At 38.0% G+C, this 25,977-nt stretch overlaps 1 protein-coding gene across 3 annotated transcripts in view; it reads right to left on the reverse strand.

The window, feature by feature from the left end:
* Window positions 1-239: 239 nt before the first annotated feature.
* Window positions 240-25,977, reverse strand: part of LOC136839104 (uncharacterized) — a 71,975-nt gene continuing 46,237 nt past the window's right edge. For all 3 annotated transcript variants that reach the window (XM_067104751.1, XM_067104748.1, XM_067104749.1), the window contains exon 2: window positions 240-21,359. In XM_067104751.1, coding sequence (XP_066960852.1) covers window positions 18,915-21,017 — 2,103 coding nt within the window. In that variant the 5' untranslated portion in view covers window positions 21,018-21,359 and the 3' untranslated portion in view covers window positions 240-18,914. The remainder of the gene's footprint in view (window positions 21,360-25,977) is intronic.

Here is a 25,977-nt window from a genome sequence, read left to right on the forward strand (position 1 = left end):
AGAGTATAAGTTTTTATGCTATCAGCACGAACAGAGTATATTTATGACAGACAAATTTTGGACCCCCCCCAACATCTTAAAAGGTGAACGTGATATATACAGTACTCCAAATCAAATAAATATTTTAGATACTGTACTTTCTGCTGATACACTCTTACTTGATAAATAAGTTCCATTACAAATGGTAAAAAAATTATATTTTGCCTGACATAAAAGGAATTTGTAAATTATAAAAATCATAAAGATACAGAATTTATTTTACACATGATCTAATAACAGTATTTTAATTCACAACTCTAGGTAGATAACTCATACATAGCTTAGTGTCTAAATAGCCTAAAATAAATAATCTTGAGTACATTTAGTTATATACTAGATTTGACTAGGAAAAACATGTGAAAGGATTAAGTACAGACATTCCTTATCACTTGGTGAATAAAACATGAATGAACTTATAAAATCGTATGTTAATTCAACCTCCTCTGTGGCAAGTACACAGTGTACTACAGTAAATTTGACATATGTCGTAATTTCACTCTCAATATTTCTACTATGATTACAAACGGAAAATCTTAAAAAAAAAAATTCAAGAGATGAATTACATATCAGTAAACTTCTTTCAATTAAAGTACATTTTCTTTTAAATACAAATATCTTCACATGACAAACTGAAACCTATCCTCCCAGCCACTGAGCTAGATTAAAACAATCTACTTCATGTACAGCCATAATTTGAACTCTTCCCAGTAGGTCTTAGCCTTATGGTTTTAAGACTCCCTTTTCCTTTCCCAGTGTATTATATCTGGTTTTTAACCTCAGCATTTTAATTTAATATCTTGAAAAACTAAAGTCTTGCATACTTTTCAAAGACAGTATAATCTACAGTGTAATCACTTTGCAATAAAATTTTACCTCAAGTGAAGCAGTGTTCATTTCCACTGATGACTGAAGAATTAACCCTAAACATACTTTTTTCACATCACACCATAATGCTAATACATATATGAATTCCCAACCATTTAACAGTAATTCTGGAACACTACAGTCATCAGTTCTACAAGGTAAGCACTTGGACCCAAAAATGTTTGAAGGTAAAAAATGATTGACAAAGGGTAACCATAAATTCAAAGACAATGAGCAAAATCACCATCTTAAGACAAAAATCAAGAAATGTTGAGCAAAGATGGGTTAAAAGCAGTGAGTTTAGTCTGATAGGAACTGGAGCCACATTAAATTCTAAATTCTATTACAATTTCTGATTTTCTTAAAAATTCAGATGACATCAATACTGTACTAATTTCATCCTACTAAACACTGGCCACAGGTTTACCCATATGGTGTATCTGTTAATAAAAAAAAATCCTGTACTGTATACAACAAATGTGTTCTGCTGTTACCATTTTTCTGCAAAAAGCACACTCCAGTGTGGCACTTCCTTCTTGAACATATTGGTGGAACAAGTGTGCTCAATAAGCCTGTTTAAACCACTTTTCAATGATATCCAAGCATACACACTTTCCATTTTTGTAGATAAAAAGTAAAATTCTTACTTTTTATCTACAATCTGTAATTTGCTAAACATATGCATCTGCTGTACACTGGTCATGTCATTCTACTTCATTTCCTGGCACACCAACAGTAGTGACCAAGCTGAAATTTTTATAACAAGCGAACATGCAGAAGTAGTTACAACTGAAGTGAAAGAGCAGAAATGGTTACCCCTGACAGAGCAGGAAAATTTCTTTTGGAGTCCAATCCGACTAAATTGTCAGACATTGCACTGAACATCATCAATTACAAGAAATTGAAGACTACAGTCTTTTGCTTTTGTATTTATTCTGGAGCATCTAGCTTCTTTTGATGTGACTTATCGAATATCTTTAATATTGACAATGGTCATGCATGGTCTAACTGGACAATTTTTTAGCTTTAAGGTTTTAAAGCTGTATTTGTTTGTTTCCTTAAGAGCCAGGTCTATTTCCTGACAACCTAGACATCTTTCCTTTAGGTCATGTCAGTATGCAAGCCCTATTTAGACAAGTTTTGTCTGTTCAGCTGTCCATTTGATATTTTTGCCACATGCTTTTAGTTTAATCAGTAACTGATTATCTGCAATATACATGTATCTTAAACTGATCTCCTTGACACTTTGATGTATACCCTCTTACAGTTCGTATTTTTTGTGCCCGGTTTATTAATCTTTCTTCGGATGGCAGTTCTTTTTATTCAAGTTCCTTCACTATACTTGGGTATCCTTCCTCCTCGCATGAAAACACAGAAATAAGTGTATATATCCAAAATTGTGTACTTGTAAACGCAATGTTCATGCAGAATTATACTTCTTTCGACAAAGATCTTCCCACTGCAACTAATCCATGTACAGTATTAGGCACTACTTGCAGAGTGCATTTCTCAGGTATGGTTGTTCTCTGATGTTTCAAGTATGAAGTTTAAACCCCTCTCCCTTCACCACCCACTTTCCTGCCAGCAACCTATTATTTTTTAAATCCTCAAAATTTTTAAACACAATTCCATGAGTGTAAGCACCTCATTTTACTTATGCCATTGCCTTGTGGACAGACAACCTAGCCTATACAGTATTCCTATTCCGAACAAAATGTGACTATTGCAGTCTAATGCTGCCAAGAGATTCTCTAGTCTCACCAGCTAAACCCATCACTTATCCCCTCAAATAACCGCTAACAATGATTAGTATACAACCAATCAAAAGGGTTGGGAGGAGGATAAACCCATCAGAACAAGGAATTTGTAAGGGAAAACCACTAAATGGTAAAACAGTTGGGAGATGCTAAACATTTCCTATACTTAAACTTGAATTGCATGTTATACGCAGAAGTTGCGTTGCTGTAGATGTCATGCTAATTAGCCTAAATCAGTTTCTAGAGCACCCCGATTTTCCTTGATCATAGATGTGCATTCTAATTCTTCAAGGTACATTCAATATATTTTTTAGTTTGCCCTCCACATATTTTCTTACTGTGTATGGACTATTTAATTAATGTTTTATATGATGGCCAGGTTGCACCAAGTCAAATGGTTCATACTAGAATGTGCACTCTTTTACCAAATCATTTAACCCTCTTCTTACACAACCTACTAAAAATGCAAACATAGTAGCTTACATTTACTCATCTTCATTGATTCTACTCTTTGTTCCCTTTTGTACTGCAACTAAAGTTTTCAATTTTCTTTGACAATACAAAAATCAACCATGGTCCTTAGTCAAATTTTTTCTCATACACTGTACTCAAAACTTTATAATTCTCTCTCATTTTCTGATTCAAAACTCACTTATGGAAATAATTCTAAGGAAAAGTTTCTCCTACGGTTTAATGAGACTGTTATCTACTGATGCTCTGTTGGTGGTTGAATATTTACCGTTGAGTGACTTGTCAGCTAATATTGAAAATCACTCTACTGATCAGTGAATGTACATTGTACAGGTATTCTCGACTCCCCTTGATAAAATCAATTCAGAAATGTTACTCCTGTGAGAAAGACCTGCCCCAAAGATTTCTTGTACTGTATTCGGTAATGCTGGGGTTTCCCAGTGCATCACCAATGTTTCATTCTACCAACATACAATGGTTTTACTTGTGCCCACCCACTATATAGGTAACTAAAAATTCTGTTCATGATGAACGTATTTTCAATAAATTGAGGAAAATTTGGTAATTTGCGGATTTTTTCGTAGAGCAACATTCACTAATTATTGTATTTTCAGGTTATTTTTGTGACTAAATACATTTTTTATAATAAAAAATTATTTACTAATTTTCAAATATTAATGTACACAGCAAAATATCAATAAAATGTATTTTTTTTTAATGCATATAACTGAGAGAGAGAGAGAGAGAGAGAGAGAGAGAGAGAGAGAGAGAGAGAGAGAGAGAGAGAGAGAGAGAGAGAGAGAGAGAGAGAGAGAGAGAGAGAGAGAGACTTATGTTATGGAGAGGGACCTCCTTATAGTGAACCTCCCATAGGAGAGAAAAAATCACACTCATTACTCCTTCAGCTAACACACACCATGTGTCCATCACGGCTAATGGAATACATTAGTTTTACACAAAACTCGTTCCTACAAAGCCCAATTCTTCCATCTCTGCTTGCTGTGGATGATATAACTCAAAAGAAAAACCACGCAAAATATTGTACATGAAAACACAGTCAGAAATATCCAAATTATTACAGCTGAATTATATTATGAGCACAAAGATATGGCAGAAAGACTTCTGGCAAGAGTGACAACGTTCTAACGCCACCTGTTGGGAGAACAGGTGATTACAGACAGTCCACCCAGGCCAGACAATCATTCTTCAGTTTATTCTGAATGCCAATAGCACCTAACAGCATGACAATGTTAGCTAACTTTAACAGTAGGTGAGTCACCCCAAACGATTTTCATTTTCTGATCAGACCACTCCTTACAGTCTTCACACTAAGAAAAATCGCATACATTCTACATTCTCCCTACAGTTAACACAAACCATAAGACCATCAAGCCCAACCAAAAACACTGGGTTCACACAAACTCCATTCTTGCAGAACCTAATGCTCTTGTCCCTGCTTGCTGTTGATGACATAATGAAAAACAGAAAAAGCACAATTCCGTACAGGAGAAAATCAGCCCAAAATTAACACAGCTTAATCATATAAAAATGAACAAGTCACCAGCATAAAGAACTCTGACACGAACATATAAATTCCAATGCAACCTGGTACATCCAGTCTAATGCCACTTGGTGGGAAACAGGTAATTATAGGCAGACCATCCAGGTCAGCCAAACATTAGTCTTTTTTGTTTATTTTGAATGCTGACTGCACCTAACAGCATGACAATATAAGCCAACTTTGACAGAATGTAAGATTCATCACAAATAAATCAGGTTTGGCAATGGTGGTAGTAAAAACATACAGCTTCAAGAATTTAGTAAACAAATCACAGATTTAGTTTGAGTGATACAAAACTAAAGCTGACCCAAGAGTTGTTAAATCTGTTTTTCTTATGCATTCCTATTATTTGTATATTTTGCAAATATTCAGAATGAAAAATTAGGTTAAAACAATTGAACTTGCAGTTGTATATCTAAGGAGAGAGTGAGAGAAAAAATATTTTCGTTTAATATCATGCTTATACTTTAAATAAAGTAAAATACAATAAATAAGCACATTTTTCTTTTCACAAAAAATAAATAAATTTATTAATGAATAGAGAACATAAATTCTTTTAAAGTTGATAGATCCAAGTCTCAAAGACTTTAAAATTCCATTTGAGGACACATTACAAAATCCTAGGTGTCAACAAAAGTAAAAGAGAGAGAGTGAGAGATATCTACAATAATGTTGTATATTAATCTCAAGTCTTGTTGCATTTACGCTTATTGAAATAAAGTACAATAACCTTGTGCTTGGTCTCATATAATTTGTCTGGAGGGGTTACAGATGAATTATCCCTAAAAAAGTGCTCACAGTAATCCCTGGGGAACAGGAATGAAGGACCATGACAATAAACCTTGGGAGTATAGGATTTTTCAGCATCAGTAAAGGGCCACTATTCCTTCCAAAGGTCTGAAATTTTCTAACAAAATGTCTAACAATGTTAGGACTGTGTATTCTGGGTCTCCCTGGCCAATCTCTCCCCTCTGTTGTATCTAGTTGAGAAGCAAAGTAAACTGTGGGCTGACAATATTATTGAACTGATTTCCCATCAATAATAGGCACGCTTTTTCAGCATACTGTATATTATACAATAAATAAGTTTTTTTTTTCTTAATAGAAAAGCTGGGCCTCTCACTGGGTGACTCTGTGGGCAAAAAAAGCACCCAGTATTCCAAGAGTCACACCAACTAAAAAGTGAAAGGGCCACGAAAACTACATGTACTATCATTATAATTAATAACTTGACACGGTTTAGACTGAAAAGCCCCCTAATAAAAATTAGCTATATTTCAGAGAGCTCCAGTCAATCACTGCAGTACCCAACAGGCAGACAGCTCTGATGGTACAGACTACTACAACAAGACCCTAAAAAGCAGAGAATTGCAGTAGTTGGTAATGAGGGTAAACCTCCATGGCCTAATATTTTCTCCATGCTGTCTGGTGGTCCATGATGGATGGTGCTGTAGGCCCTTTGTCCTTCCTTTTTGGGGAATTTTTACTGCATCTCACAAATCTAGCTAGAAGGCAACCTCCCATTGAAGGGCAATGAACTTTCCAATAATACTGATAACAAATTCTTGGCAATACCTTCATCCAACATAATGTGCACTACCAGTGGGATCTTGATTGGAGAAGCAAAATCATCCACTATCTTATAATGCACAAGGCAAATAATTACCAAAAATAATGGGAGTAGGTTCACTGCCTTTAGAGAATCCATCCTGCAAACATGCGGTTTCTCTTATGGCCTCATCTGCTACTGAGTTTCACATTATAAGAGGAGTTTGGAGATGTCGTTAAGCTTACAGACCCAGGCTTAGGCATCTATAAAAGTAGCAATCTCTTCAAATCACACTGGTATAGGTTGTCTACATAATGGTAAATAAGATACCAAAATTACTGCTCAAATCCTTTTGTTTTATACTTTAAAGACACTCTGGAAGTCACCTCCACTGTCCATGAATACTGTGTAGTTTTTCCTCCCCGTGGATTTTCAAATTTTCCCAAAAACAAATATCTTTCATGACAGCTTCTATGTACCTTTGTACAATATTCATTTATAAGCCTCAAAAAACTAGGTGAGGCAAAAGGGCACTGAATGCAAATGAAACTAGGGTAAAATGATTTTATTTTCTTAAGAAAAGTCACTACCTGACTGTGTGGTACGGAAGAGCCTGTATTCCTAACCTTCACCATACTGTATTTCAGAATTATTTACTTCTGAAATTTCTCAAAAGCAAAAGTCAACTGGAAATTCTTAGACTTTTTAGCATATCTGCACAATTCACACACATCTTTCCAGCATCTCATCTGGTAGTATCATTGTACAGGAAGTTTCTTTTCCCCATTTTTGAGATTGTCATTCCCAAAATATTTTCTGCATCATGATGTGTTAAAAAATGTATAATTTTTTTTATTATCACTGTTAGACTCTTGAAAACATACAACCTTGTTCTGTGTATATTAAGAAGTTTTACATTAATATACAACACATCAAACTTAACTACAGTAAAACCAAAATGACCACAAACATGGCTTGTCATTAGCTACATTGCCAAACTTCTTCCTGACTTATAATCTGACTACTGTTAATCTGCATCCCTCGATTTGGACTCCTTTAATCCGTTCGTGAAATCCGACTTATCCATCCCAAGAGCTTTCCAGAAGAAAGAGACCGTTCTGGGACAAGGCCATCACTTGAGGGGCCAATGACCGTTTTTTTTTTTTTTTTCACTGCATTCTATCATTTATTTTCATCAGTGAGTCTGGGCTAGATACTGGGCATTTGTATAACTCATTTAGATGATTAGAAACTAAATCATCCTTATCATACGGTGTTATCAAACCAGTTTAATGTACAATATCAAATCTTCAGCTTTTTTTTTTTTTTTTTTTTTTTTTTTTTTTTTTTTACTCTAAACCATCCTTTACTTGTCATCAAATCTCAGTTCTTTCACTCATTTTAAGTCTTCAGTGTTAGAAACGCTGAACAATAGTGTCAAGGTATTTACCCTTTTTGACCTGGTGTAAGGAAGATATGGCAGAATTTTTGCCACATCTACATTACATCCAAAGTTAGGTCAAGGGTTTATGAACCAAATCTTGGGAAATGTGGAAATGCCGAAAATGTACTACATGTTCATAGTCATATTGGTTTTACTATAATGACTACGGCTAATTAGCACACTGATGTCAATTACATAATTCTGGCTGTAATTATTATTATGGACAGTTACTTATAACCTATTTAGAATATTTCCTTGTTTATCTTGCTTTCAGCTTCTTCGAATGATTTAAAAGTTTGAACTACTGAATGATACACTAATTAAAATTAGCCACGAAAGTGAAAATTTTATTGCAAGTGCATTCACTGAATTACCCACATGAAAGAGGTGGTTTCCTCAAGGCATTAAGAGATTTTTTTTGGTTATCCTGTTTCTGCTTATTGCAGCTCATACAGGCAATGTGAGATTGGAACCATTTTAAAACCAAACTCCATCTTTGGTGCTGAACCGAGTCCTGTCCCTTTTTCTGCTGTGAGTATGATTTGACTCCCTTCTGGAAGAGCAGTCTAAATAATGATCTTCCAAAGATGCCTTTGAGGCCTGCCCTCCAAGTGTTGGTTAAATCATGGAGTAGAGTTTGCATATTCCTAGCTTTTCTATTCCCCCTATCTTGGTCCCATTCCTCTGGGCTTCAATAGTATTCAATGGGTTATAGTAATGTCAGTTCCAAACACAGACTTTTACCCCTGATCTTTCACCTCTTGCTTTCACAGTCTTGACTGCCCAGGATACACAGTTAACACATATATGGCTGCTTAAAATGCTTTTCAAGTAATACTCAAAGTAATCAGTAAAAGGAGGAGGAGGAGGGCAGGCTTACAACAAAGTTCAAGTTACTAAATTCAGGTTGGAAGTTAGGGCATTAGACAGAACACTTTGTTGGGCTTCAAAATGCAGGATGATATGAAGCGCCACCCTTATACTGTATGAACCTCTATATTTCATTTGAAGAAGGATGGACAAGTTCCACATAAATCAGGAGCGACACAATAAGAGAGGCACATGCAGCTCTAAAAAGGTACACCCCGTTTCTCGGAAAAATACTTAGCTAGACCCATAATATGATACTTCCAAGACATGTTACTAGATTATTAAGCCAAACTGACAGTGTTGTACATACACCCCATACTAATAGAGATGCCTAGGATTTACAAACAGTTTCCAGTCATGGTGGCTCTCAGGTGTCTCCTCACACCATGAATGACTTTTCTTCCACGCCATGTGTAGTCTATCCTAATCATCCATGTTTCAATTCAAATTCCATGAGTGATGACAAACTCAGTGACTGTTGCCTCCATGTCTGCTCTGTAATAAGTGCCTCCTACCAGCAAGACATTACAAGTGCAGTCATTCAATCTAGTGCACTACAAGGTAAAAGTTCTTTACTGAGTTCTGGCCAAAAAGTGGTTAAGTTAACTTCAAATGGTTTGTTATTTGGCTGCAGCAACCAGAGCTTTCAAGTGAATTTTAAAAGGAGATGTGGAAAGATTGGTTCCACACACCACATCTATGAATAAAAAATGAATCAAAGGTACTATAAATAGGAAAGGGCTACTTGAACACCCTCTCAAGAATAAAATTCACTTTTCCCCTTCACTAATTCTTGAAGATTATTGTAAGAGCCTAGGAATCAGTCTTTTCCTTTCCTTTAAAAGCAGTGCCTTCTAAGCACAACCCTTTTCAAATTTTTCATGAACCATCATGTATGTTCTTTGCATGTACTATCCCTTTCATGCATTAACATTTGCCTTCTGTACCTGGGCATGTACTAACCATAAAGAGCAAGTCAATACAATAACAGTATCACTCAATGAAAATTCTTAAAGTTAAAATTTTTCTACATGAGCTATTTAACAGCCAATTTACACGGTGGAATAAACCCAAACATCAGAAACTGCTACATCAAAATAATGTAAATGCAAACCATACAAATGTTATAAATTAACAGAAATGCAAACCATACAAATGTTATAAATTAACAGAATACTTCTTAATTTTATAATTCATACTCTTTTTGCCAAATCAATATTCAATCTATCAAACAATGACACATAAAACATAATAAAGAAGACACTCTACACCTAACCATATCACAACGGATAGTTAGGGAGCTCCTCAAGCAGCTAAGACCCAACACTCGGTTAACCATGCCTTTCTAGGCGTTAAGTACACAATAAGAGGTTTGCACAACGTGTAAGTATACAAAATTCAACAGCATTACTTGTAAAGTAATGTAAAATAATATATGTGGAATTTGATACAACAATCCATCCAAGAGAACAAACAAGAGTGAAAGAATGTCTCAATGAAAATGTTCTTTCACTAAGTCTCTCTCCCTGCATTATGCTTTATTGCAGCTGTTTATAATCTGTACAATATTTTACAGTGATTTTCCACAGCACAATTTATTCCAGGCTATTTTATTTTGCATTTTGTTTCTACTTTTGTTAGTTTTGTTGAAATACAGGCTCATATCTTCATACAATTAACATTTCTGAATCAATATACCCATATTTAGACTACTTGCATTTTCTTCCAGCTTCAACTTCTTACAGCAATTTGTTTTCTCTAAAAGCCACAATTAATATTGCATTAAATCAAACACTTCATATATACAGTACAGTGTGTCACCAACTTATGGCGACAGCGACTTGCGGCGGGTTTGATCTTATGGCACTTTTTCAGAGCCATAACTTGATGTTGCATCAAGTTACGGTGCCGTAAACGCCACTGATGGCACTAACAGCAAGAACAAGTATCAAGTTAACAGCGTTTACTGAGCTGTAACTTGATGCAACATCAAGTTAAGGTGATGTAAGCACTGTTAAAGTGCCAACAACCGTACATAAAAATGATTGAGAAATGAAAAGAAATAGTCAGACACTGCCCTCCACAAAATTCACTTCCTCTTTACCTTTCGTGATAATGCCAGACAACTTTCAATAAAGTAACTTTCTAAATGACACACAAAAATCACAACATACATAGCACTTCCTAAATCTTTCTGTTAATTAAAAGCTTTGGCAAAAAGAAAAAATTAATAAAGTAATTCAGGGGAAAAATCAGAATTGCCCAACATCCAACAGTACACAAATTAATTCTGATTTATTCACTCTAACATTAAGTACTAAATTAGGATGGCACCTAATACATAAATTATCTAAGAAATCAATATATTACTACAAGTATTAGTACTGGCCTTAAATTCCTATTAACCTTAACTCTTGTTACCATTACCCAAGTCCAAATAAAAATTAGCTATGATGCTTTGCATCAAACTACAGAATATAAATGTCTAAAATTATACACAGTAGAAGTTTGACCATTTTGCCAACTGATCCCTCAGGAAACACAACCATTAGATTTCATACGGTACAATACAATTCTGAACATTCCCTGACTGGTTAGACAAAATTCCATATCATCTGAAACAAATTAGACCATCTGGCCCCATTCAAGTTTCATCTGCCATTTGAAATGAAGCCAAAAGGTCATCTCAGATGAGTGACATCTGCCATGAGTTTGGCAGCTGGTTTCTAATATCTAAGAAAGATGAAATGGATCCATCATTTTTACAAAGCTCAGATGAGCTCATTACATGATAGTGCTGCCAGCATATGAAGCAAGTTTATGGTGTTGTATGATTTCTTAATGCTATTCACACTTGTACAATGGCAGTTTGAAATCACTGGCAAAAGCTGTGTGTGTAAACTGTGAAACTATTGTGCTTTTGTGTTCTAGAATGGCTTAAAAAGATAGTAAAATTACCAGGGATGGGAAGAAGATGCGTAATAAGATGCTACCATCTTCTAAGTTGATGTGTTTGTAGGCAAAATCTTAATGGAGTACATAGTCAACTCCTACACATTTCATGACTCAACAACTCAGTGGAATGTAATGAAGTTAAACAAGCATGGCAAAGTATTGTACAGGTATGTGCTGCTTAGCATCCATCTGCATTCATATCTGTGAATTTTAGAAGTAAAATAAATAAAATCATAATTTTCATGATAAAATTGATCATCTGGATACTTACCTACTGTTAAAGTTAGCTTATATCTTCCCACCATTTGGTGCGATCAGTAATCAAAATAAAACAAAATAACGCTTGGCTAACCCACTAGGACTGTCTCTGTAATTGCTGTTTCCCACCAGGTGATGCTGGGATTGTTTACGTTCTTGTCAAAATTCTTCATGACCACCCACCAAGATGTGGCTGCCCACTGTGAGCAAAGTATCCAAATAATCAATTTTATCATGAAAATTCTCATTATCTGGAATGAATCTTACCTACTGTTGACGTTATCTGACTACCACATTGAATGGTGGGTTAGTGCAGCCTGTTGTGTGATCCTCACTGGTAAGCATCATTGCCAGACGTTGGAACTACAACAGGGTGTAAGGCCCCCATAGCAAGACTTGTCAGAGTACCCTTACACGAGAAAAAAGGACTATCTTGTAGAGTATCCTTCCAGGAGAAAAAAGGACTATCTCGTAGAGTACTAGTGACGCCTGTGCCTGAGTCGAATGTCCATAATCGACAGTCCAAAACTAAAGACAACTACCACCCTCATATATGAAGGTATGCTCCTATACACCAATGTGTACTTTCATGCAACCCAAATTCAACAGCAGGATTTCCTAACAACTAGCAATAAGACAGAAAGCAAGGTTACTATCATATTTGGCTCAGGAGAAAGCGTCTCCACTGCAATGTCAAGACTAAGGGCTTTACACCTCACGCTAAATTTGAACATTTCACAAATCATATGAGTCAACAACAGTTACATCTCCCCTGGGCTGCATGACAATAAAGACGTGCTTACACTATGGAAGCTATGAGGATTATTTTCAAAAAATGGTAAAAGCTCAGGAATCAACTGAGGAGTGTTTTATCTCCTAACACCACAGATAAATATTTATTTCTTCCTCTTAAAGGTTTGCAGTATATCTGCCCAGGTAAACCCTTGAGAGTTCTAACTGGACATAAGACAGCAACTTCTTTCTTGCCTACCAAAGCAGTTAAATTAAGCACTGTCACATATCTGGGAAGGGCTTTCACTTCTAATCTTCTCTCTAAGCAATGAAAGAAAAGTGAGGTTTCCACTAGAACAAAGCCCACTTACAAGAAAGGGCTTGAAGCTCACTAGCACACTTTGCCACAGTATGAGCTAAAAGAAAGGTGTCTTCAAAGTTCTTAAGCCAACAGGCTCAAACTGAGGTGATGTTAAAATCTGGAGGACTATGTCTAAATTTCATTGTAACCATGATAAGATTTAAATTTCCAGCACAAACATAGAAAACTGCTTCAAACTTTAAGTCACCATGTTGCAGAACTGAATGCAATGTAAAGTGGTAGCCTTTGACCGTTGTGACAGAAAAATGTTTTGCGTATCCGAGATACTGGCAATACTTAAATCAGGCTATCTAGTGAACAGGTACTGGATATCACTTTGGACAAGCACCAAGATCAATAAACTGACCACTGTAACTGAAACACAAGTCGAACACTGGAGGGCCTTTTAGACTTTAGGATTACTTTCTTGGCCATTCTGGAAATGTCCTTAGCTGATAGTTCGCAACAGACAATGACAATTCCCATGCAGTCAGATGAAGCATGTGAAGGTTTCATGGAATCTTCTCAAATAAGACTGAAAAGATCTTTCCTGAGTGGAAGAAGACAAGGAACATCTACCACCGGAAAAGGAATTTAAGGGAACCATTCCCTTTGGGGCCACCAATGAGCTATCAAAATCATCCCTGTGTTCTGAAAGCTCACAACTTGAGTATTTCCTAAAAATAACAAACAGAGGAAAAGCATAAAGGTCTAGATTCGACCAATCTGAAGGAAGGCATCAACTGCCCATGCCTGAGGATCCTGGCACAGAGGGCAGTCAACTGGGAGAGCAGTGTTTTGGGCAGTTGTGAACAGATTGGTGTTGGGTCTCACCAGAGGTTCCACAACTGAAGACCTTGCCTTTTTTTGCTGAGTTGGTCTTCAATAGCAATATTTTTCCTTAGGACAAAACGAAGTAAAGGAATGATGTTGCTGGGCTCTGTCCAAAGGAAAAATTTCTCTGATAGCCTGAAAAAATCTCTTGATCTGTGTCGCAGATGAATCCATCCTGCTAAAAACTTCAACACACAGGAGAATACTTTTCTTCAACTGAAAGTGTACCGGGATGTGGAAGTGCGTGTTCTACATGTTGACAGAAAACATCCTTTGCCTTTCCGAAAGGCCACCAGACCACACTGAATGACTCATGAAAAAGGGAGTAATATGAATAAACTTGAGACTGGAAATGTCAATGGCTCAATGGCCTCATTGCATAACAACTCTCCAATCTACTCTTACAACTCTGAACTTTTCTGTGTGAAGAGTGTGGAGAAAAGGATATCCAGAAGTTGATAAGGGTAAAAATAACAAAAGGTACTAAGTATCCTTCCCTGAGGACCAGTTTCTTCTTGATGCTTTGCCAGACACTTCTGAAACTCTGCACACAGCCTTCTGAGATCCACAAAGCCTACTTGAACTGGGAGTTCAAAACATCAGTTACGGTTACATGTAATTTTTCCACTTAAAACGTGAGATAAAACTATTAAAATACTCAGGTATAAGCATTTTTACAGGGATTTTCTTGCTTTAAGCTGTCAAAATTGGCAGTTCTAAGTGTTTTTAGAGGGGTTTTAAGCATTCGCGGATTTGGCCTATTCGCGGGGTGTGTGGGACGCATCCCCCGCGAATACGGGGGGTTCACTGTAATATGATCCCATATACAGTATGTATTACTCTTGCAGTAATCAAGCTGTAGTACTAGGAGCGAAATACTGAAATACTGAATTCAAAGGTACTTCTGCCTCACAATTAGGCCAAAGTACCTTACCAATTAGAAAAGTCTTCACTTTCTTGGTCCAAGAACTTGAAACTTGTAAGTTGAACAGAGGAAGATGAAAAACTTATAACATTATCCAAGTCCTAACCCAGCTCTCAGCAGCTTCAAAAACTAGAAATAGATGCAGTAGCATCTGAGACCCAGCATTAAAGGATACAATTCCAAGATTGCCTTGTTTAGCTTAAGCCAGCAACATGCTGGCACATTGCCTAAGTTGGTTGGTTCCTAAGAGCTCATTATACAACCAGTTAACAGCACTGTTGGTGTTATGTGCAGAGCTATTTAACACTAAACAGTTTCCTAGCTTTCTCTTTCGACTGTTCATCCACTTCCCAAAGGCTCTACTTCCTTGATAACACACCTTAACACAATCAGTGTTAACTTCTTACTTGTTTTAACAAGAGCTGAGGTAGAAGTTAACTGAAGAGCGCCGGTCAATGGATTCAACTTCGGCAAAAGGAAGCAAAAACGGAACAAAACGAGCTATGCACCCCTTAAATACTGAAGGAGAATCAACCAAATCATGGTTGAAACCCCTTAAGTTTAAACAGAGGAACTGAGATGGAAGAAAATGGTAAACTAAGGACGATGAAGGCAAGGCAAAAAAAAAAAAACACCAAAGGTGGTAACATACCACGGAGCATCAGCAAAAACGTCATGGAATGCCAGCAGTACGTACCAGACGGCTGGGTGGGGAAGGTAGAGGGTTCTTGCACGTTACCATGTAACTGACGACCGCCAGAGCCATCTGTACAACACTTAAGAGGTGATTGCTGAGATGCGAGAGCCATTCCATCACCAGGCTAACTCACTAGATAAACAAGCGGCAGAAGAGGAGGAGCCGCTATTACAAAAAGGAATAACTGTCTCTAGGTGACGAAAAATGAGGCGATAAAAAGGAAAACTGAGTAAGAGGAGGGAGGGTTATAGTCTGCTCTGAAGACGATACTGGGTGAGTAAATGATAAGAATCGATGAGCGGCTCAGAACTACTAAGGTACATGTAATATGTCTGTATTCCTAAATAACTACCAGTTCACATACATCACTACCACTCTCTCCAAAACGGATGATACGTGAGCCAGCGAATGGAAGTGCTAAACTACCAAATAACTCATCTGGAGAACGCATCAAATTCGAACCGGAGAGATGGTTGAGAGTGGTGGCAAAGGGTAAAGACCTTGGTCCCAAGACACGCCATGGTTCCCTGTCCGCAGAGAAGAGTGGACCCAGGCCGGTCCAGGGGAAAGAAAAAAGGAGGAGGAGGAGGAGGAGAAAATCAGCCAAAAATCATCAAATTATTATTAATGCAGATTCACAATGTCTGTATACAGACACAGCATGAAGAATTCTGACAAGAACATAAACATTCCAGCACCACCTGGTGGGAAAAAGGTGATTACAGAGAGTCCTAGCAAGTTAGCCAAGCGTTATTTTGTTTGATTTTGATTACCGATCACATCTAATGAAGCGAAGATATAAGCTAACTTTAACAGTAAGCAAGACTCATTCCAAATAATCTAAACTAATGTCAGATGTAGTGGCCACAAGTATTCTCAAAGCTAGAGGTAATAAGTAGTTTTGCCACTAAAGACACTACAGTACTGCCCAATTTATCATGCTACACTACTGTAATGAACTCTACTTAGCACACTTTACATAATAAATATAGCAACCCTATGTTAATTGTTTAGTGTTTAAAAAGTGAAATTTAAATCAAGATCGTTTAAAAAAGGTTAGCATTATACAAAACAAATAATTGATAAATTTTTATTTCATTAAAAAATCTCAGACATGATACTTTTTAAAAACTGACTTGTTACTATACATGTGTACATTTTGTTTTATTTTAAATAATAATGTAGATTACCAATACACGGCATGAAAAAATTAGTAATTACTGTACAATAATTCTCCTTATCTTTTATAGAACACAAAACATTTATCATGCATAGTAACACATCAATTTCAGTAAGTTACATCTTCACATTCTTCATTTTGTACAGCAGTAACCTACAAAGAGCACTTTACATTTTTGAACGTTTTAATTTAAATTTTACTTCTCACACACCAACAGCAATAATAATATTGATTGTTAACCATTACGATCCGAGCCTGTTATTGCCACCAGTGACGAAAGCGGTGTCCTGCTAATCGTAAGAATGATTAATTTTCTTCATTTTTTATTTGTACTTTGATTCTTTGTTATTTTCATTACTGTTATATCACACTGTACTATTATATTATTGCAATGTCTTATTATAGCAGTGATAAAATATGCAAATGATACGTAGGTAATTATCCAAATACTGAATTATGTAGCTTTTATTGGCGATTCATTTCAGAGTGATAACTCAAAGCATGGAGTAAAGTAACACCATTTTTGTTATTCAGTATGAAAACCTTTATTACCAACTTCAAATGCTTCTCTTGGACAAAAATTTCATCTGGAAATTCGTCACATTAAAAAATAAAAAATAGGACTTGGCATTCTGTAGACTGTGTCAATTTATTATCTCCAGTAAGTTTCAGAGCACAGATTTTTTAACCTTCCATTCGCAAATTTTATCATGTTTTTCTTTGTTTACTCAACACCTCTGTGGCTTGTCAATCTGCTTCCTCTTCTGTCATTTCCTCTGATCCATGATCATTTCTGATAAAACCTTTAGTCAAAAAATTATCTAAGGTAGGTTTGTGTATAACTACAATATTATCTAAGGTAGGTTTGTGTATAACTACAATATAATAAACATCACCATACGCACTACCGACACTATCAGAGCTATCTGGTAGTTCAGATTTACTACTATCACTGTCATTTCCAAATAAAAGCCTCTGTACTACTACATCATCGAGAGAAACCTCCTCCCTCTATAGCATTTTGATGGTCACTGAGGGTCTAGCCCTTGTCCTGAGATTATCCAGTAAGTCGGAACCAAATGTTGCCATTCATTGCTACAATATAGACAAAAGCTCCTAAATATGACGAGGGAAATGCGTTATCTATTATAAGTTGACTAACTAGAACCGAAAGAATGATGACTGAGGAGATCAGTCCCACGCCATGGACAAGACCTTTCAATGATTGAGGAGACCAGTTGGGTGCTGAGGAAGGTTCTTCATACCTTTTAATAAAAGGTATGAAGATTTTCTGTACTTCATAGCTGACAATACTGTAGTCTATTTCTAATTATTATCATTAAACAACTAATTTTTTTTCATACTGCATTTTAATAATCAATACCTCCATTGCTTTTGGTATTTAAGAAGTAAAATATAAATTAAAAAATTACAAAAATGTAAAGTGTTCTCTGTAAGTTAGTGCTAGAAAATAAATAATGTGAAGATGACACTTCCTGAAATTGACATGCGATGCATGGTAAGTTGGGGGATTCTCCATTTAAACATCAGACAATACATAAATAAAATTACTGATTGTAATATCAATATTCATGGCAGCTATGTTTATCAGTATATCTCACTTACATAAAAAAAAAAAATGTTGAGAACTGAATTGGTAAGAGACCTGGATGTTCTATATGTGTACAGTAGTTGTGAAATGCTTTTTGGTATGTTCTTGTAAGTTGTCAAGTTGTAAGGTATGATTAATGTTTGGACACTGATAAGAATACACTTTAATTGCGATATACATACATAACAATAACAATTATATCACCCAATAAAACTGCTTATAGTGTACCAACAAAACAGCAGGAACTTAAAGGGTAGTGACCTAATCCATCAGAATTTCAATCTTTAGGCATAGCCTTGGCCCCAAAAAAAACGAATGATCAGACTTCTACTGTATAACTTAGGATTACATAAAATAACCAATTTGTATAAAAAATTACCAAAATTGAAAACAAACTAATACTGTACAATATATGCAACAAACCAAATTATTCCACAAAAGGTCCCAAGATAGAATTAAAATACACAGCATTTGTACCATAGAAGGAATGTTTTGTCTTTCTTTAAAGGAAACTACAATATACAATAGGCAGTCACATAACTTGCAAATTTTCACCCACAAACTTACTGAATATGAGCAACTTTGATGAAATGGGAATGTTGAAATTAAAAACTTAATAATTCTTACTTATAGCACTCACATGACTAGCTGCAGTTTTACTTTACAGTATTTTGGTTGTCACTTGCTGTATAAGAACCATGTTTAACATGGCCCAATTGCAACACTGGGTATTGTCCTCCTTAGACCAAGATAGATTTTAAAATGCTGAAAAAGACTAGATGAAAGTTAGAAATAAACCAGTTATTTACTTATCCATATCCTCAGGTTCCTGTTTAATTACTACATTACCAACACTTGCAAACAGGAGGGGATCAGTCTCACTGGGTTCCTGCTTAATTACTACTCCAAAGGGATGAGTCACACCAGGCTCCTGCTTGATAGCACTAATGGTCTCATCTTCGTTTACTGCAGGAACTTGATCCTCAACTTCCTTCTTTATCTGTACTGTTGGGTTTACTTCATTTGACTCTGGTACATTTGTTCCTAAGGGGAGACTACTCGGAATCATCATCACTGGATTTCCACAAATACCTGAGCTTGTGCCTTGTTTTGGAAGCAGCAATAATCGCTGACCACCATTACTGGCAGAACCAGTTAGTAATAACAATGGCTGAGAAACATTCAAGTTATTTTGCTGACTTCCTGAAGGAGACAATAATATGATTTGCTGACCTCCCAAAACCTGCCCTCCAAGTAGCTGTGGTTGAGGTAAAACTACTGAAGGTTGACCCAAAATCAGCTGTTGGCCACCTACGTTTGAACCTGATGTGGCTGTCTGAGCTGGTGCTGGGGCAGACATTTGTCTCGACAGAACAAACTGCATATTTCCCGCCCCTGTTCCAGCTCCTGCCTGCATGTTTTGAGGTGATATAATAAGTATTTGTTTTCCATTATTTGACAATGCACTCTGACTACTCGGTAAAGACTTATTATTCTTTTTACTTGAACTTGTAATTTTATTTGAAAGACTTTCAGGTATATGGCATGATGCATCTTTTGGATTCTTAACCATCAAACCCTTGTCGGCAAGCATTTTCTCTTGGAGCTCTATGTATTCTTTATAAGATAATGCTTTTGTTTTTCCATCACAGCCTTTCTTCCCTGCTATAACAATTCCTTCTGGTGCCTTTGTTGTAGTGCATGTACTTCTATTGATCACAGATGATGCTAAAGAAGCTATTGGCTTATATATTGTTCTTGGCTGGGGTGCTTTTGTTCCAAGGATGCCAGACATACTATTTCTAACCACAGTTTTCTCTGGTGCCGTTGGATTGTCTGGTTTTAAATCCGAGTGATGGAGATCAATATGCCCTGTAATACTGGCTTGAGTTGCACAATAAACACTACATATTGAGCACTTAAAAGATTTGATACCTTGATGACTGCGCATGTGTCTCTTAACCTCATCGTTACGTGGGAATCCTTTTCCACAAATTTTACACCTGTATGGTCTTTCTCCAGTATGGAGGCGAATATGAATTTTATGCTTATGCCAGTGTCGAAAAGTCTTGCCACAGTACGGGCACTTATAAGGCTTTTCACCAGTATGATTCCTGCGATGCACTAACAAACTCTTAGAGTGTGTAAAACGCCGTCCGCAGACCTCACACTCATAAGGAGTTTCCTTTGTGTGTGATCTCATGTGACTAGTGAGACCAGATTTATCATAGCATCTCTTCCCACATAAACCACACCTATATGGACGGTCACCATTATGAATTCTCATGTGGATAGTAAAACTTGTCTTATGAGTGTAAGTATTAGAGCAAAGTCCACATTTGTAAGGACGTTCCCCTGTGTGAACTCGCATATGTAATGCAACATAATGCTTTTGAGTAAATCTTTTCTTACATACCTTACACTCATATGGTCTGGGAATTTTATGAGCATTAGCCTTGTGTGCCAGGAAATCTTCTCTACGAAAAAACCTCTTGCCACATATAGCGCATTCATTTACAGGCTTCCCAACAGTATCATCAGTAGAGCTCTGGTTATTTTCTAATATGTCAGAAGCATCCATAGGTTCAACAATGTCCTCAAGATTTTCGTCTCCATTTACAAATTCATCTTCTCGAGTCCCCCCGAGAGGATCCTCATCTTCAAAATCGACATCAACCGGTTCCTCTTTTATGACTGAAGGGATAATTGGCTCAATTTTACATGATTTTGTAGCCTGATCAATAACTTTTTGTACCTCTTCTTCAAGCTCTGCCTCTTCATCATCCTGTTCCATCTTGATCTTGAATGGAACCTTTACATCTTCATCCATACAAGGATGACCTTCATAGAGTTTTTCTGATCCAAAAGATACCCCACAAAGGGTACATTCTATCAAAAATTCACCCATATTTAATCCTTGATAAGCACTAATGTAATTAATCTGGTTGTTAACAATTTCCTTTTTATGATTAGACTAGAAGGGACTAGAAAATGTATCAGTGGCAGATTGTAGCTACATACTATTACAATTAAATGTCAGGAATAAATTAGTAAGCATTCCCATTTCAGTAGACAGTTTTAGTGAATCTATATCTACAAAAACCTGAACCCAAGACTTAATTAAGTTGTATTGACATTCAAACAAATCACTTTGTTAGTGCAGTGTGAGTAAGCTTGACGTAAAGAGGAGCCTTCCAGTTTTAGTATATTTTGCATTCCACATGTTATGACTTCTATTCCATCACCGAGTCTGCAATGAAGAAGATAGGCTGTATGCTTTTACTATTTGCAGAAAAAACTAAAAACGTAGTAGCCAACCCTATTCCTGTACCAAAATCTCATGCTTCACCTTAGACATGCAACTGAACTGTTAGTATATTAGTTGCTTGTAGAGTACAATGCAATAAAATTCGTTAAAAATTAGATTAATCCATCTACAATACAAAAAATTTGACCTGAGCCAGACTGTCTTACCCCAAACATAAACTTCTAATGTTGTGTCTGGCTTATTTTTTTGGTGAATCCAAAGTAATATGCTTGAAGAGTACCCTTACAACTTACCTAAAATGGCTAGCCCATGTTAAGATAGAAAAAATGGTATTTTTATAATAAAATTAAATTTCATATATACTTACCAAGTAATTACAGTTATATATAGTTTGTAACTCACGCAGCAGCCTCTTTAAAAATCACGGTGGCACTTCCGTTGTTTTTGTGTAGGTGACTAGCCCCAACCGCTATCCGGGAACAATGGGAACAACCAAGCAGAAGAGCTCAATTCATTTGTGCCCTTATGTCCCTAAGAGGGGAGGAGGGCAGGCTCTGATTCTGTAATTACTTGTTAAGTATATATGGAACTTAATTATATTATGAAAATAGCATTTTCATATAAATAACTTGCCAAGTAATTACATAGCTGAATCACACACTGAAAGGAGGGATAAATGGACATATTCTACTTCAAAACATTAAGGAATGGTAATGACTGTGATTTATAAAAATTGCTTAGCATTGATACAATGCCTGTTATTCCCTTACCTGGTAAGAGAGCTACTGCAGGTGAATACTGCCTCTGGTTGGTGCTCATCTTCTCCTGTAGTGGCACAGCAGTAAAGATGGGTTGCCTCTACTTAGGTGGGAGCTTTGTAGTGGATATGACCGGTGGCCAGCCAAGTATACATAAGTGCCCTAGCCCTGGGCGCAGTACCAGAATAAAACAACCAGACAACACTGTCACCTACACTGACATAAAAACCACCACCCATCCACTAAAAACTAGTGGGTACTCCAGGTACACAGCACCCCCAGGTTCCCCAAAACTCAACAGCCTACATCAAGGCAAAGGAGAAAACAGTTTTTCCTATGCTTCTTCCCCGAGTATCATGCCAGCCACTGATAATGGCCCCAAGATACTACAATTCTCAAACACTGATTCCTTTTCCTTCAAGTAGTGCAACGCAAAGATCAATTTGCACTTCCAATAAGTTGACTGCAGGATAGACGAGAGGGAAACATTGTGTCTGAAAGCAAACAAGGTAGTGACTGCTCGGACATTATGAGCTTTAACTTTGAAGGAAGGCAAAATGTCCTCTTGAATCCGAGAACGTGCCTTGGAAATCAGGTCCCTTAAGAACGACGACAATGCATTCTTAGAAAAAGGGAGGGGAAGGATTCTTAACAAAACACCAGAGGCTCCTAGATGGCCCTCTGATCTTCTCAGTCCTGTTCAGGTAATACCTTAAGGCTCTAATGGGGCAAAGAACCCTTTCCTCTTCTTCCAGGCTGAAGATTTCCATTAAATTCTTAATGATGAAGGAATGGGGCCAGGGCTTGGATGGTTCCTCATTCTTGGCTAGGAAACTGAGGGTAAATGAGTACACTGCATCTCCCCAAGAGAAACCTACCCTCTTATTGGTGGCCTGAAGCTCACAGACATGCTGGCAGAAGTTAAAGTGACAAGGAAGAGTCTTCCGAGTGAGGTCCCTTAAAGAGGCGACAGAAGGGGTTCAAAAGCGGGGCCTGTTAACCACTGCAGAACTACGTCTAGGTTCCACGAGACAAAGTCAGTCTTCCTCTACTTGGAGTGTTGAATGACTTGATGGGGTTGTTAACATCTGGGTTAGACGACAGATCCAGACCTCTATGCTTAAAAACAGAGCTAAGCATGTCTCGATACCCCTTGACAGTGGAGGATGATAGACCCACAGAGGTCCTGAAAAAGAGGAGGAAATCCACAGGGAGGATGATAGACCCACAGAGGTCCTGAAAAAGAGGAGGAAATCCACAATCTGAGTCAAGGATGTTTCAGAAGAGACTTTATGTCTGCTGCACCATTTACGGAAGAGTGCCCACTTGGCTTGGTAGACACAGCAAGAAGACTGACGTCTGCATCTAGCTATAGCCTCTGCAGCTGCTCTTGAAAATCCTTTTGCTCTGACAAGCTTCCGGACAGTCTGAAGCCTGTCAGAGCAAGAGCGGACAACCCTTGGCGGTATCTCCTGAAGTGAGGCTGTCTGAGTAGACACGGTCTTTGGGGAAGGAGCATCAGGAAGTCTACCAATAACCATAGAAGGTGTGGGAACCACTCTTTCAGAGGCCAAAATGGGGCTACAAGAGTCTTGTCATGTTGTAATGTGACTGGAACTTGTTTAGCACTTCCCTGATCATGTTGGAGGGTGGGAAGGCATAAATATCTAGGTCTGACCAGTTCTGAAGTATGGCGTCTGTCGCCCATGCCAGAGGGTCCGGGGCTGCAGAACAGAAGAGAGGAAGGCGATGATTCCTCGAAGTGGCGAACAGGTCCAAAGTTGGCCTGCCTCATAACTTCCAAAGATCAAGGCAGACCAATGGATCCAAGGTCCATTTGGTAGGAAGGACCTGCCTTCGATGGCTCAGTTCTTCTGCCAGGATGTTCAATTTTCCCTGAATAAATCGAGTGACCAATGTCACTCGATTCTGATCTGCCTGATTCCCCAGAAGGACTCTCCAACCTAGATCTAAGGCATCTGAGTAGTATAAGTCTAGGTCGGGGCTCAGTGGAAGAAGGGACTTTCTTTCGGAAGCCTTCCTTCGGACAGCCACCATTGTAGGTCCAACTTGATTTCTTGGGTGATGGGAAACACGAAGGTGCCCGGTTGTGTTTTCCTGTCCCAGCTGGCTTTGAGGAAGAATTGAAGGACTCTCATATGGAGTTTGCCAAGCTTGACAAACAACTCGATGGGAGCCACAGACTCATACATTGATTGGCCAAGCAAGATGAGTGAGAAAACTGCAGACCGTCTGAAGGCAGGAGGCAATTCTCTTGGGGGAAGGAAATGCCTGAAAAGTAAAAAAATTGAGAATCATCCCCAAAAATAGAACCTCCTGAGTCGGAGTCAGCTGGGACTTCTACAGATTGATGAGAATGCCATGTTCTTGAAAGAGAAGAAGTCTTCTTTCTTTAAGTCCTCCGTGCACTGCTCCTTCGAAGGAGAAAGAAGAAGCCAGTCATCTAGATAAAGGCTGATGTTTATGCCGAGTAAAGGAAGCCATTTTGCAAGAGGAAAGAGGACTCGAGTGAAAAGCTTGAGGTGCCGCAAAGAGGTCGAAGCTTAGAGCCCAAAATAGGAAGACTCTGCCCTGCAATACGAACCTAAGATACTTACTGGAGTTCGGATGGATGGGGACATGAAAGTATGAGTCCTGCATGTCCGAGGTTATCATCCAGTCAGTCCTGTCATCCAGGGTGAATGGATGACAGGACTGACTGGTTCGTCTCCATCTCGAACTTCGTCTTCTGTACGAAAGATTTATGGCACTGAGATCGAGGACTGGTCTCCAACCCCCCAATGACTTGGAGACTACGAACAGACAATTGTAGAAACCTTTTGTGCTGCTGTCCCCAACTTCCACTGTGCCTCTCTTTAGGAGGAGGGAAGAGACCTCCTCTGAAAGGGCCGAATGCTTCTCCGAGCCTTTTGAGTAGGCCGTCAATATGATGGGAGAAGTTACTAAAGGGGGCTCTCCATGAACGGGACGGAGTAGCCCTCCTTCAGAACCTTGACAATCCACTGTTCTGTCCCTCTTATATTCCCCTTCTCTCAAAAATGGAGAAGTCTGGCTCCCACTGGTGCATGAAGGACTGATTCTTCATTTCTTGGAATTGGTAGAGGTCCTCTTGATCGCTCTGGCTGAGAAACGGACACTGGAGAGGGGCCTGGGCTGAGACTTGCTTTGACTCCCTCAAAAGGGCTGCTGCTGGAGAGGAGAGACAGTCTTGGAAGAAAATGTCAACAAATCCTTGGGGAGTTTAAAGGACTGGGCTAGAAGGTCCTGAGTGGACTTTTTCTAGAGGTCTGAAGCAATTTCCCTCAGTGTCCTGAGGGAAGAGGTGAAGAGGGTCTAGCAGCGAAAATAAGAGAGCCGATTTCTGAGTTTGGGCAACTCCTTTAGTTGTAAAGGAACACCATAATTCTCTTTTCTTCAGGACCCCCAAAGAAAAAAGAGCTGCAAGTTCCAGAGAGCCATCTCTGATGGCCTTTCAGAGCAAGAAAAGCCCCCAAGCAAGTCTGATGCCAAGTCCGCTGACAAGTATGAGCAGTCTTCAATCTTCTTAAAGAGAGCTCCAACCATCCAATCCAAAAAGCTGAAGACCTCAAACCCCTTGAAAAGGTTCTTGACAATGTGGGCAAGTTCTGCAGACGAAAACATTATTTTCGCCAACAAGAAGGCCGAGCGACGGGACGAGTCGATGAGGCCAGAAAAGTCCCCTTGGAAGAAGGCAGCGACTCCCAAAGAAGGAGCTTCCCCAGTGGGATAGTAAAGATATCTCCTATGGATTAACCATGAGGGAAGAAAGGCAAAGGAAGCCTTAACTTGCTCCCTCTTTG

This window comes from Macrobrachium rosenbergii, chromosome 6 (assembly GCF_040412425.1).
Source record: "Macrobrachium rosenbergii isolate ZJJX-2024 chromosome 6, ASM4041242v1, whole genome shotgun sequence".
In the NCBI taxonomy this organism is placed as follows: Eukaryota; Metazoa; Arthropoda; class Malacostraca; order Decapoda; family Palaemonidae; genus Macrobrachium; species Macrobrachium rosenbergii.